Genomic DNA, 13,582 nt, shown 5'->3' on the forward strand with positions numbered 1-13,582 from the left:
AGGAAGTGCAGAAAGATCTTATCCAATCATTTACAAAAAAAAATAAAAGTAACAAATATGGAACACCTTCCTTCATTAAAAATACGTTTTTGATATTTAAAGCTTTGTATGAGCAACATTTAAAGACGAGATCTAATGACAGTAAGTGACAACGTTACATCTACACATGCAGCACACCCGGACCAAATGAAAGGAACCCTATATCGAACTGTAAATTTTAGCAGAGGGTTTAATAGACGAGACCTAGATTGAGCAGAAATGGGCGTTTTGGGGCATAAGGAATAGAGGTTCAGTTGATAAAAATATTCTTGAAGAGCTCCACGGTCAAATTTCAAACAAAATTAAACAAGACTGGAAACCAAGATTCGCAGGGGGAGAATCCACAATTGTATGTAACGATTCGGTTGTTGATTTATTTGGCAAAAGCGAAAGAGACGGTATAAATGAGTTGCATGATACGAGCAGAATTATTCTGCATCTTTTAAAATGGAAGATTAGACTGAAACGTATTTAGGTAAACCTAATATGTAACCTAAACAGGTAATAGGTAAACTTAAACAACCAAAATAAGATTGTACTAAATTAAAATAGTACGAAATAAAGAAATAAGTTTTTCAATCGGCTCATAATACCAGCATCATACGATGCTTTCACACGGACAATATTGATATGATCCTTCTATGAAGGATTGTCTTCGACAACCACACCAAGATAAAGAATTCTTCTCACTCTTTCAATAGATGATAAACCGTATTTAGCACATTAACACAAATGTTAGTTGGCTCGGGAAACCTGCACCCAAATACACAGTAAATAATAAGCTACTTTTTTCTTATTAAGCACAAATTTGTTTCGGAAAACGACTAGATTTACGGAGAAAGTTTATGTGAAGCCCAATTAAAGATTTATCGCATGCAGAAGTAGCTGTATCATCAGCAAAGCTTGTATCTAGAGAAGACGAAGCTGTAGTATAAAACAGATCATTAATATAAAGAAGAAATAAAAAAGAGCCTGGTAGTAGTAGTATTAGTAGTAGTACTAGTAGTAGTAGTGGTCCTAGTAGTAGTAGTAGAAGTAGTAGAAGCAGCAGTAGTAATAGTAGTAGTAGAAGTAGTACCAATAGTAGTAATAATAGTAGTAGCAGTAGTAGTAGTAGTAACAGTAGTAGTAGTAGCAGTAGTAGTAGTAGTAGTGGCAGTAGTAGTAGTAATAGCAGTAGTAGTAGAAGCAGCAGTAGTAGTAGTAATAGTAGCAGTAGTAGTAGTAGTAAAGTAATAGTAGTGGCAGCAATATTAGTAGTAGCGATAGTAGTAGTAGTAGCAAGCATATAGTGCCTTTTGGTTGGGTACTATATGTTTGAACCATAGTTCAAACAGAGGGGTGGGTCAAGAACATAAATAGATAACGCAGAAAAGCTGTTTTGTACTTTTGTTAGAGCATGAACTAGAATTTATGAATACAAATAAAGAGAAACTTACTGTCCATATACCGTCAAACGGCAATTCACTTGTAAAATTTTTAATCTGGTCAATCCACCAGTCAACCGTATTATTTTTGAAGAAATCTGGAAATGCAACCTTTCCATGTGGCCAAAGCTGAAAGAAAGAAATATTAAAAAATTTAATATTACTTTTGTAAGGAAATAAAGTAAAATGTATATAACTTACCAGCTGCGTCAGGATAATAATAAATGCTATTATCGATAAAAATAGACATATTTTTGAAAAATAAGAAAATGAATTCTCCTCCCAAATGGGGAATATACTTGATAAGAAATGTTTCATTGAATCCAGCATGCCCTGGAAAAACTCCAAAAAAGATAGTTTATGTTCCCCTATTTGGCAAATGTAGTTAAAGAGGTTACATAACGGCGGTAAACACTACGGTGTAAATTTACAGGGACATTGAAAAACACACTTGCTCACAGTGAAGTTTTTATTATTCTGTTCTTTGATTTCTAGGAAGCCCGAGGAAAGAATGAAGTATCCAAAGAGGCTCTTTTCCCGTTGGAAGATCCCTATAAATGTCATCTATGTTCCTCAACTACTTTCTTTGAAATATGAAAAAAGACTTTCATTACTTCAGAGCTTTTATTTCTATAAAGAATACTTGAAAGGTTGTTTGTTTCTTTTGCCATATGCTGAAGTTTTGCCAAAATATCTGCTTTATCTTTTACTTTATTAAGTTTATGGAAATCCCCTCGTTTGTTTGTTCTATCAATTACTAACCTGGCCCCGGCGGCTTCGCCACCGGGCCCCAGCATGGCAAGTGGCAGGCATTCTATGTATGGATTCTCATTATCCCTTGTGTTCTAACCGCAGACAGTGCTGGGTCGTGGAGGCTTCGCCGTCGGGCCCCAGCATGGCACGTGACAGGCTTCTATATATGGATTCTCATTGTCCCTTGTGCCGGACCCATAGCTGGGTCCCGGCAACTCTATGTCATTGCTGGATCGTATTGATGACATAAATTTAACATTGCTAATCTGGCACTTTCTCTTTGAGCCGCAATCCTGGTTTTGCGTTTCTCTAGTGTTTCCTCCTGGTGTTTCCTTTTTGGTGAGTAGGATAATTGTATGCATTGTAGGATAATTATACATGCATTGCTTTTGTAATACAGCGACACGCCTTCTTTTTCTACTATCTCTATCAGCCACAAGCATGGTTTCGCGTTGCGAACATGACGTCATTTATATATTTTTATTTTTTTCAGTTTTTTCCTCTTTTTAGTTTTTTTGACAGTTTTTTTAGTTTTTTTTTTTTCATTTTACTTTTTAGTTTTTTAAGTTTTTTACTTACTTTAGGTTTCTTAATTTTTTCTTTTTTTAGTTTTTTTCTTTTTTAGTTTTTTTTTCTTTTTTTCTTTTTCTTTAGTTTTTAGCTTTTTGTCTTTTATTTTAGTTGTTCTTTTTTTAGTTTTTTTCTTTTTTATTTTTTTAGCTTTTCTATTTTTTTAGTTTTTTCTTTTTTAGTTTTTTCTTTTTTAGTTTTTTCTGTTTTTTTAAGTTTAATCTTCTTTGTTTAGTTGTGTTCTTTTTTCTTTTTATTAGTTTATTTTTTCTTTTTTTTCTTTTCAGTTTTTTACCTATTTTATTTTTTTTTGTTTTTTCTTTTTTTTCTCTTTTAGTCTTTTTATTTATTTTTTTTAGTTTTCTTTTTCTTAGTTTTTTCTTCTTTTCTTTTTTAGTTTTCTTTATTTTTATTTTTTTCTTTTTTAGTTTTTTCTTGTTTAGTTTTTTTTAGTTTCTTATTTTCTTTTATTTTTTTTTATTTTTTACTTGTTTTTCTTAGCTTTTTAGTTTTTTATATTAGTTTTTTTCTTTTTTTAGTTTTCATTTAGTGTTTTTCTTTTTTCAGTTTTTTTTATAGAAGATAGTTTTTAGTCCTTTTAAGTTTTTTCTGGTTAGTTTTTTTTTTATGTATTGGCGTCATACTTAGTGACAGACAGACGGACGGACAGAGGGACAGACACTACATTGTCATATATGTAGAAGATTTATTCTATTTCTTTGCTTTCTGTCATAGTAGTGAATTCGTGCAAAATAGCTAGAGATAAACGGAAAATGGTCTCTTGTGCTCCATCGAATTAAAACACACTGAGATAGATTAGGATGGTTCTTTTTGTGACTAGTCTTTTCTCTGTGTCAATACATAGTGGGATGTGCTGTGTTTAAGCCTGTATTAATTAAAAAAAAAACAGATTTTTTTAACTGAATACTTTCAGTTACAAAAAAAAAATGAAAAAAATTACTCCGTATATGAAAGGGACTGTTCCTTCCTCAACATCCCACTCTTTAAGCTAAAGTTTGACTCTTTCTCTCAACTCTACTTTTTAAAACAGTAAAAAATATAGTGTAAAGAGCGGGGCTTTAGGGATGGAACAGCCCCTTTCATATACGGAGTAATTTCTGTTCGTTTTAAGTTTTAATATCGCTCCTTACTTGCAGTTTAAAAAACTTGTTTTTTCACTTAATTTCTGAACGTTTTTGAATTAATGCATGTTTTGATTTTGGCTCTCCGCACATAAATAATTAAAACGAAATTTGTATATTAATTAATTTTTATGGCTAAATGGCTTTCTTATAGTTTTGATCGGACGATTTTGAGAAAAAGGAGTGAGGGAGTAGGTCTAATTACCCTCCAATTTTTCGGTTATTTGAATGGCAACTATAACTTTTAATGTTTTACGAACGTTTTTATTTGTAAAAATATGCGTAACTCACGAATTAACTTACGCAACGAACTTCTATATTCGTATGTTTTTACTACGTATATGAGGCCCCCTCCCCTCGTCAATAACTGGCTCTTTTTACTAAAGCTTAAACTTTGTCCCAATTCCTTAAGAATGACTCCTGAATCACAAAGGCCGTAGAATAAATAGTTGAAATTAATAAAATTACTTTAGCGTAAAGAGCGAGGTATTAGGAGGATGTGAACCCCACATATGCGAAATAATTTCGGTTTGTTTTAAGTTTTAATGCTGTTCCTTACTTTCAGTTGAAAAAAATATTTCATATTTATTTTTTCATTGCTCTTGAAAAAAATACTAAAAAATCCAGCGCCCCTTCTTGGAAATTTTTATTCCCCATGACAAATTCTCCCATGGAAAGTTCCCCCCGCATAACCCCTTCCCCCAGCCAAAAAATCTTCCTGAAAGCGTCTGTACACTTCCCAATAACCATTACAATATGTAAACACTAGTCAAGGCTTGTAACTTGCAGCTTCTCCCACGGGGACTGCGGGGGAATAAGTCGTCCCCAAAGACATAGTTATTAGGTTTTTAGACTATCTATCTATACATATATATAGATAAACTATCTGTTGGGGTGGCGCTTCGCACCACACCAACACCTAGTTGTTGGGGGCGCTTCACGCCACCCCCCAAGCCCCCCCGCGCGCGAAAGTCGTTACGCGCCATATTAGTTACGCACCATTGTAGTTGTGTCCCTGTGTACCACCTATGAATATAGATAGATTTATATATGTGTTTTGAACTACGTAAAACTTGCGAATACACAACATTCTTGGCTTTCCCATTGTCTGTGCATATACAAATCCTTATGTACTTAAAATGACGTCATATGTAAACGCTCTTCTTAAAAACAAACAAACATGCATACACACAACTCGTTTTTATATAGATAGATAGATAGATAGATAGAATACAAATTAACTGCGTAAAACTTGCGAATATACAACATTCTTCGCTGTTCAATTGTCGCTGCATATAAATAGATTGTCAGGTTTACCGACCCTCGAACATGCAACGTACAATTGTCCATGGGAAAAACAATCAGTATTAAGATCTATACCCCTTTTTTCTAATGATTGACCTTGAGTTTTGTTGATGGTGATTGCAAATGCTAATCGAATTGGGAATTGCAATCTTTTAAATTGAAAAGGCGGATCCGTTGGAGTCATGGAAATGCGAGGAATAAGAACAGTCTCACCCTCAAAAGATTGTGGCCTCTATTACGTTTTCCATTGTTATTTTACGGCGAGTCGCGTGCCATTGCAAAGCTTTGGTGGGTTGATATTTCTTAACAGTATTATTAGTACGCCTATTTTTAGTTGTAGCACGTATGGTGGAAATCCTGAAAGATCCACGGCATTTTAAAATTCAGATGGATAATTAACCGCTTCATTTGGTTCCGAAACTTTGTCGACTGACTTGTAAAGGACTGCCTGCTCTCGAATCTTTGTCAAAACAATATTGTTGATTTCGTGGACGTCTATATTTTTGGGATCAAGAATCGCTCTTTCACTTAGCCATTTATTATTTTTATAATTGTTTAAAATATTCGGAAATACTTTTTCAATCAATTCATTTTTGGACGTCACTAAATTACAGAGTTCAGCAGGTAGTTATACGTCCTGAAATTGAGTCTACTGGGAACATTCCGTTTCCAATTGCCAGCAATTGATCTGAAAACGTTTGACCAGAGGCATCGTTTTGCAATCGGACACGCATATTTGTAGTTAATTTTAATGTTTTTACGTGTGCCCATAAATTAGAATTTTTCAGGCAAGTATTTATTTCGTCTGCAGGGGTTGATCAAGGTATTATAGGTAATGTTTGCCCGAAATCTCCCTCAAGCAATATTAATGTGCTGCCAAAGGGTTTCGAATTCCCTCGCAAATCTTTCAAACATTAATCCAGAGCCTCGAGCGATTTTTTGTGTGCCATTGTGCACTCGTCCCAAATAATAAGTTTGCATTGCTGCAATACTCTACCCATCCCAGATGATCTGGAAATATTGCACGTGGGAGTTTCTGTAGAATGCAAATTCAGAGGCAATTTCAAAGTGGAATGAGCAGTTCTTCCACCAGGCAGCAACGTCGCGGCTATTATGGACGACGCAATTGCCAACGCCATATCATTTTTTGATCGAATCGATGCCAGAATCAGTTTTATCACAAACGTTTTGCCAGTACCTCCTGGCGCATCCAAAAAGAAAATTTCTTCAACGTTGTTATCGACACAATACATTATCGTATCATAATTGTCTTTTTGTTCCGACGTTAACTTGGAAATGTTATTTTGTACATTACGACAATAGATCACTCGTACTGTAACTTTGTTCACGATCCAATTCTACACATGTCGAAACAGCAGCGATACGATTAGGTGAAGGCGTTCCCAAATCCTGAAGAGGTTTTTTGGCCATACATACGCAAAAATCTTCTATAATAACTAAAGTGTAGTTATAAATTTCTGATGTAAAATCAAAAGTCATATCTGACATCTCTAACCGTTTTCGATGGAGTATATCTTCGGACATTTTTGATTTATATTTTTCCCATAACTCTGTAGGAGCTGATGGAGAGCAAGTTGTTAAAATGATGCCAAACAATGCACGAATTTGACTTGGAGTTGACGTTTCGCACGCGTCATTGATGCAGTTATCCCAGTGTTGTTCATTCTCCAATAAATTCAGAGCTTGGCATGCACTACGGTAAGTGTCATGTATAGTACTGTTTACAGTTCTCAAATACTCAAAGGATGTCGGACCAGGTACATTCACCAAAAGCAGGCGTAGAAAGAAGCATTCATGTTGATTGGGGTGAACGGTGTAGAGTCTTCCTATCGTGGTATCTTTGAAGATGGTAGGTTGGCCATCGACTGACTTACCCTGTTATCGACGTTCAAATACTTTATTTTTAGTATTCCACGTGTAATACGAAGGCACTTCAGTATACAGCAGTTTTTTTTTGCAAAAGAATCATTTTTGCAAAGCGAAAAGAAAGCAGTTGACTTTGTATCCGGTGGATTCAGGGCTCTTTGTTGCACGTTGGTTTCCGAGAAATAAACACGTTGACCATTCTGTAAATGTACCGCTAAGTGAACAAAAGCTGGACTACGTTCATGTATGGGAAATGAAAGAATTTGCCAAACAGCTTCATTACTGCTTATGTATCTTCCAGCCTGATATTGTACGATTTCGTCGATATCTTTGATTTCGGACTGCAAGCCAAAAACTGCCATGTCACTGCCTTTGTTGACGTATTTATATATGTATTTGATTGCCTTTACGGAGTTACAGTATTCAACGTTTATGTGTAAATTAAATGTTTTTGATAATAATGGGGAATATGGAACAACCCACTGGTTATCTACTTCGATGGTGGTACCGTTACGCTTCTATATTATTGCTGTTTTACCGCCATCTTCAGTAGATCTTCTTCTATATTGTGGGTAACCATCATAGCCAGTAATTGTGTTGGATACTAAAAGTCGAGGATATTGCTTTGTGCACCTTCCTTTGGCCATGCATGGTGAATTTTCGTTCAGTGCACCGCAAGGTCCATGTATCATATTTTTAACAACAATATCATATATCCCTTATTGACATTTTCATCAGGTATTTCAGCGGAAATCACATCATCAATTTCGTTCGAAGTAATTTTATTATGTAGCCAGATTAGTATATGTGCGTGTGGCAAACCTCTTTTTTGCCATTCCACTGAGTACATCCAGCATCGCACTGACCCAAACACTTCAAGTTTTACTATGTAGTTTATCTGTGATTTCAACTTTTGCCGGAAGACACGGGCCGTAATGTCATGTCTATGAACCGCCGATTGTCCTTGAAGTAAAAGCTGCTGTATCTCGTCCCAAGATTGATTACATGTAAATGTAATAGATAAATCTGGACGACCATAGAGACGAACATACGCAATAGCATCTTGAGCATATTCATGCATATGACGGGGACTGCCAGCATATGACGAAGGTAAAATCGTTAATCTTCCAACGTTCTTGGTATTACCGTCATTTACAACCGCATCTCGCAAATGAATGTATTGTTCAGAGCGGAGCTTTGTCTGATTCAGGCGGATATATAGCAAACGTTCTGATTCAATTTTAACATACATATCAATGACATATTGGTGAAACAATTGACGACATTTTAAAATATAATTGACTTCACCCTGCCGAATCATTAGTCTATAGGAATAATAATGCATTGCACTGCATTTCTTATTCATTTCTTTGTTAGTGGCTGGATTCATCAATTTAATATTAAAGTGATAGCCGTCGGCTCCATCCCAAAAAATGATAGGATATTGTAGGGCATCGTAGCATCGATCAGTTTCAACAATTCTTAACAACTGAGCGTTTTGCTTATGAAGAATAATATCTCGAGGTAAAAACTGATCACCAACCATAACGATTGCCACTTCGTCGATAGTTGGAGCATTGTATCTACGCACATGTTGGCCAGGAGGCGTTTTGTCAGCGGAAATAACAATTTTATGCGTATCAGTAGGCATCAAATCGATGGCTGTTTTGAACAGACGCACTAAATTATTATTTTCGTTGAAAAGATGTTACAATTGGGAAACGATTGTCCTTTCAACGTTGGGAGAAATTTCGCAACGTGCATTCAATTCAGAATTTCTATCACTGATGAAATACAATTGTAAAAATTTATGATTCTCGCCTGAGAATGGTAGAAGGGATCCTGCTCTATGATAAATTTGCCCTTTTACTTTGAAAGTAGATATAAATTAATCTGGATTTTCGATTTGGGCTCCAAACGACGTCATTTGGAAACATGAGTTATATTTTTTGATCTGTGATAAAAAACGCTTAGATTCTGACGTAGTTCCAGTAAGCAAAGTCTTCAATGGCTCTGGTGGTGCAGCTAATAGAGGAAGTTTAACTTTTCCTGAGGCGTAACACATTCCCATTGTTTCACCATTGAATTTCAAGGCCTTGCAATAGGGACAAACTTTAGACATAGTCCCGATTTGAACACATCTACTCAAGCTATAATCATCGACTGGGCTGTACCTGAATGCCAGGCGATAACTTTCAGGTTGCTCTGATTCCTCGGCACGCTTTTTTTCTTACTTTCGCTATCAGCAGCAAGCCTGATTTCTTGCAGTTCTTGTGATTCCTCGGCACGCCTTCTTTTTTCACTTTCTCTTTTAGCAGCAATTCTGGTTTCATGTTGCTCTGGTAGTTCCTCGGCACGCCTTCTTTTTTCACTTTCTCTTTTAGCAGCAAGTCTGGTTTCGCGTTTCTCTGGTAGTTCCTCGGCAACGCTTCTTTTTTCACTTTCGCTTTTAGCAGCAAGTCTGGTTTCATGTTGCTCTGGTAGTTCCTCGGCACGCCTTCTTTTTTCACTTTCTCTTTTAGCAGCAAGTCTGGTTTCGCGTTGCTCTGGTAGTTCCTCGGCACTCCTTCTTTTTCACTTTCTCTTTTAGCAGCAAGTCTGGTTTCGCGTTGCTCTGGTAGTTCATCTTCCTCTGCACGCTTTCTTTTCTTACTTTCTCTATCAGCAGCAAGTTTTTTGGCATAGACTCTTTGAGCATCTTCCTCGGCTGTTGCCATTGTAGGTTCATCAGTCATTTTACAGCTAAACATTAATAGATTTCTCCGTGAACGAATGTCTTAAATACCTTTAATGACGTCACCGTCATAACAAACATGACGACAACTGACTACCTTTAATGACGTCATCGTCATAACAAACATGACGAAAACTAACTTCATGGCGTCAGTCGACACACAAACATGACGTCACTCGACACACACACACACACAGATAACTTATTTTTATATATATAGATATATAGATTTCACAACGATCCAATTTTAGTCGCATCTGGTTAAACCCGTGTCCCGGTGTCCCGGTCTGTATATACATTCGTTTTTGAATAGGTCTTTTTTAGTTTTTAGTTTTTTACCTTTTTTTTAGTTTTTTTTTAGTTATACCTCATGATTCTAATGATTGCCCTTGAGCTTTGTTGATGGTGATTGCTAATCGAACATTCCCTGTGTCCCCGTCCTCATTTATATTCCCCCTGTGCCTCCCGGGGTCCCCGTTGTAGTTGTGTCCCTGTGTCTCGTCATTTATATTCCCTGTGTCCCGGTCGTCATTTGTTTTCCGGTCTGTATATACATTCTTTTTTGAATTTGTTACCATTTTATTTTTTTTTATTTTTATTTTTTTAGTTTTGTTTTTCTCCTTTATTTTTCAGTTTTTCTCCTTTTTTTCTTTTTTAGTTTTTTTAGCTTTTTTAGTTTTTTATTAGTTATTATTTTTTTTTCTTTTCAGTTTTTTTTTAGTTTTAACCTTTTTTTAGTTTTTTTAATTTTTTTTAGTTTTTAGTTTTTTTAGTTTTTACCTAGCCAAGGTTCGAACCTGCAACCTCTCGGACCTAGAATCTGGAACATAACGCGTTACCAACTCAGCTTCTTCGGGCTTGAATACATTCGTTTTTGAATTGGTATATGATGAAATAATTCAGACGTCATATGCGGACAGACAGACAGACAGACATAACACACAAACAACTTATTTTTATATAGATAGATTGTTGAGCTTTAGCATGCTTGGCACGTAAAGATTTTTCCAATTGTCAATGTTAGAATGAACATTGATAAATTGAAAAACATTGAAAAAGATAGAATGTTACCAAAAAGCAAAACCAGGCTTGCGGTTCAAAGAGAAAGTAAAAAAAGGTGTGTCGATTAATCAATCACCAGAGCAACGCGTAACCAGACTATGTGTGTTGGTTTGTCATTTGGCAAAAGAACTAAAAAACTAAAAAGAAAAAACTAAAAAATAGAAAAAACTAAAAAGAAAAAAAATTAAAGCATGTTTGTTTTTTTGTATGTTTGAGGGTTTGCATATGACATCTGAAAAATAAAGAAGAAAATGAACACTAGAAAAGAAGAAAAAGTTAAAAAACTTAAAAAAAGAAAAAGAAAATGAAAAAGGTAAAAAAAATAAAAATGAAAAAGCTTAAAGATCTACAAAACTAAAAAAAGAAAAACTAAAAAAGAAAAAAAACTAAAAAAGAAAAAAAACTAAAAAAAAAGAAAAAACTAAAAAAAAAAACAAATTAATAAAAAGAAGAAACTAAAAACAAGAAAAACTAAAGAAGACAAAAAACTAAGAAAAGAAAAAGTTTGTGGGTATGCACAAATGACGACCGGGACAGAGGGAATATAAATGACGGCCGGGACACTCAAAGAGAAATTACAGACTGGGATACCGGGGACGCCGGGGGCACAGGGGGATATATAAATGACGACGGGGACACAGGGAATGTTCGATTAGCAATCACTATCAACAAAGCTCAAGGGCAATCGTTAGAAAATTGCGGTATAGAATATGTTGCATGTTCAAGAGTCGGTAAACCTGACAATCTATTTATATGGAAAGACAATGGGACAGCAAAGAATGTTGTATATTCGCAAGTTTTACGTAGTTCAATATATATATATATATATATATATATATATATATATACTAGCTGTTGGGGTGGCGCTTCGCGCCACCCCAACACCTAGTTGGTGGGGGCGCTTCGCGCCCCCCCCAAGCCCCCCCGCGCGCGTAAGTCGTTACGCGCCATAATAGTTACGCGCCATTGTAGTTGTGTCCCTATGTCCCACCTGTGAATATAGATATATATATATATATATGGTTTTAACTACGTAAAACTTGCGAATATACAACATTCTTTGCTGTCCCATTGTCTTTGCATATAAATAGATTGTCAGGTTATCCCCCTGTTTCCCCCGGTGTCCCCGTTGTAGTTGTGTCCCTGTGTCCCGGTCGTCATTTATATTCCCTGTGTCCCGCGTCCCGGTCATCATTTGTATCCCGGTGTCCCGGTCTGTATATACATTCGATTTTTAGTTTTGTTTTTCTCCTTTATTTTTTTCCTTTTTTTTTCTTTTTTAGCTTATTTAGATTTTTAGATTTTTTAGTTTTTTTTATTAGTTTTTAGTTTTTATTTCTTTTTAGTTTTTTTGTCCCGGTCGTCATTTATATCCCCCTGTTTCCCCCGGTGTCCCCGTTGTAGTTGTGTCCCTGTGTCCCGGTCGTTATTTATATTCCCTGTGTCCCGGTCGTCATTTGTATCCCGGTGTACCGGTCTGTATATACATTCGTTTTTTAGTTTTGTTTTTCTCCTTTATTTTTTTCCTTTTTTTTTCTTTTTTAGTTTATTTAGATTTTTAGATTTTTTAGTTTTTTTATTAGTTTTTAGTTTTTTTTTCTTTTTAGTTTTTTTGTAGTTTTTACCTTCTTTTTAGTTTTGTTAATTTTTTTTTTTACTTGTGTCCTGGTCGTCATTTATACTCCCTGTGTCCCGGTGCTTTGTTGATTGCTAATCGAACATTCCTTTTGTCCTGGTCGCTTTCTCTTTGAGTGTCGTCATTTATTTTTTTCTTTTTTAGTTCTTTTAGTTTTTACCTTTTTTAGTTTTTTTTTAGTTTTTAGTTTTTTTAGTTTTTTACCTTTTTTTAGTTTTTTTAGTTTTTTAGCTTTTTTATTTTTTTTATTAGTTTTTAGTTTTTTTGTAGTTTTTGCCTTTTTTTTTAGTTTTTTGTCCTGGTCGCTTTCTCTTTGAGTGTCGTCATTTATTAGTTTTTTCCTTTTTTTTTTAGTTTGTTATTGGTTTTTACCTTTATTTTAGCTTATTTTTCAGTTTTTTCCTTTTTTTTAGTTTTTTTTTATTTTTTATTTTTTTTAGTTTTTTACCTTTTTTTAGTTTTTTTAGTTTTTTTAGTTTTTTAGCTTTTTTACTTTTTTTATTAGTTTTTAGTTTTTTTTTGTAGTTTTTGCCTTTTTTTAGTTTTTTCAGTTTTTTTTTTAGTTTTTTATTGGTTTTTACCTTTATAGTTTTTTTAGTTTTTTAGCTTTTTTATTTTTTTTATTAGTTTTTAGTTTTTTTTTGTAGTTTTTGCCTTTTTTTAGTTTTTTCAGTTTTGACGTCACCTAATCCAGTTTTTTCAGGTGACGTCACCTGACACATCCATCCACACATCCATCCACACATCCACAGACAGACAACTTATTTTTATATATATAGATATATATATATATATATATATATATATATATATATATATATATATATATATATATATATATATATATATACTAGCTGTTGGGGTGGCACGAAGCGCCACTCCAACACCTATTTTATGGGGCGCTTCGCGCCCCCCAAGCCCCCCCGCGCGAATAAGTCAGTTGACAAACATGATGTCAGTCGACAAACAACTTCATGACGCATACAGCTCAATCCTTATAATGACGTCAGTCGACAAAAATGACGTC

At 34.8% G+C, this 13,582-nt stretch overlaps 1 protein-coding gene across 1 annotated transcript in view; it reads right to left on the minus strand.

Annotated features, from left to right (window-relative positions):
- The window catches only part of LOC136029697 (maltase-glucoamylase-like), a 204,610-nt gene that overhangs the window by 130,511 nt on the left and 60,517 nt on the right, over positions 1 to 13,582 (minus strand). Inside the window, exon 9 of the mRNA XM_065708202.1 lies at positions 1,479 to 1,595. Within this exon, the coding sequence (XP_065564274.1) occupies positions 1,479 to 1,595 (117 nt within the window). The remainder of the gene's footprint in view (positions 1 to 1,478; positions 1,596 to 13,582) is intronic.

The sequence above is a fragment of the Artemia franciscana genome, chromosome 1 (genome assembly GCF_032884065.1).
Source record: "Artemia franciscana chromosome 1, ASM3288406v1, whole genome shotgun sequence".
In the NCBI taxonomy this organism is placed as follows: Eukaryota; Metazoa; Arthropoda; class Branchiopoda; order Anostraca; family Artemiidae; genus Artemia; species Artemia franciscana.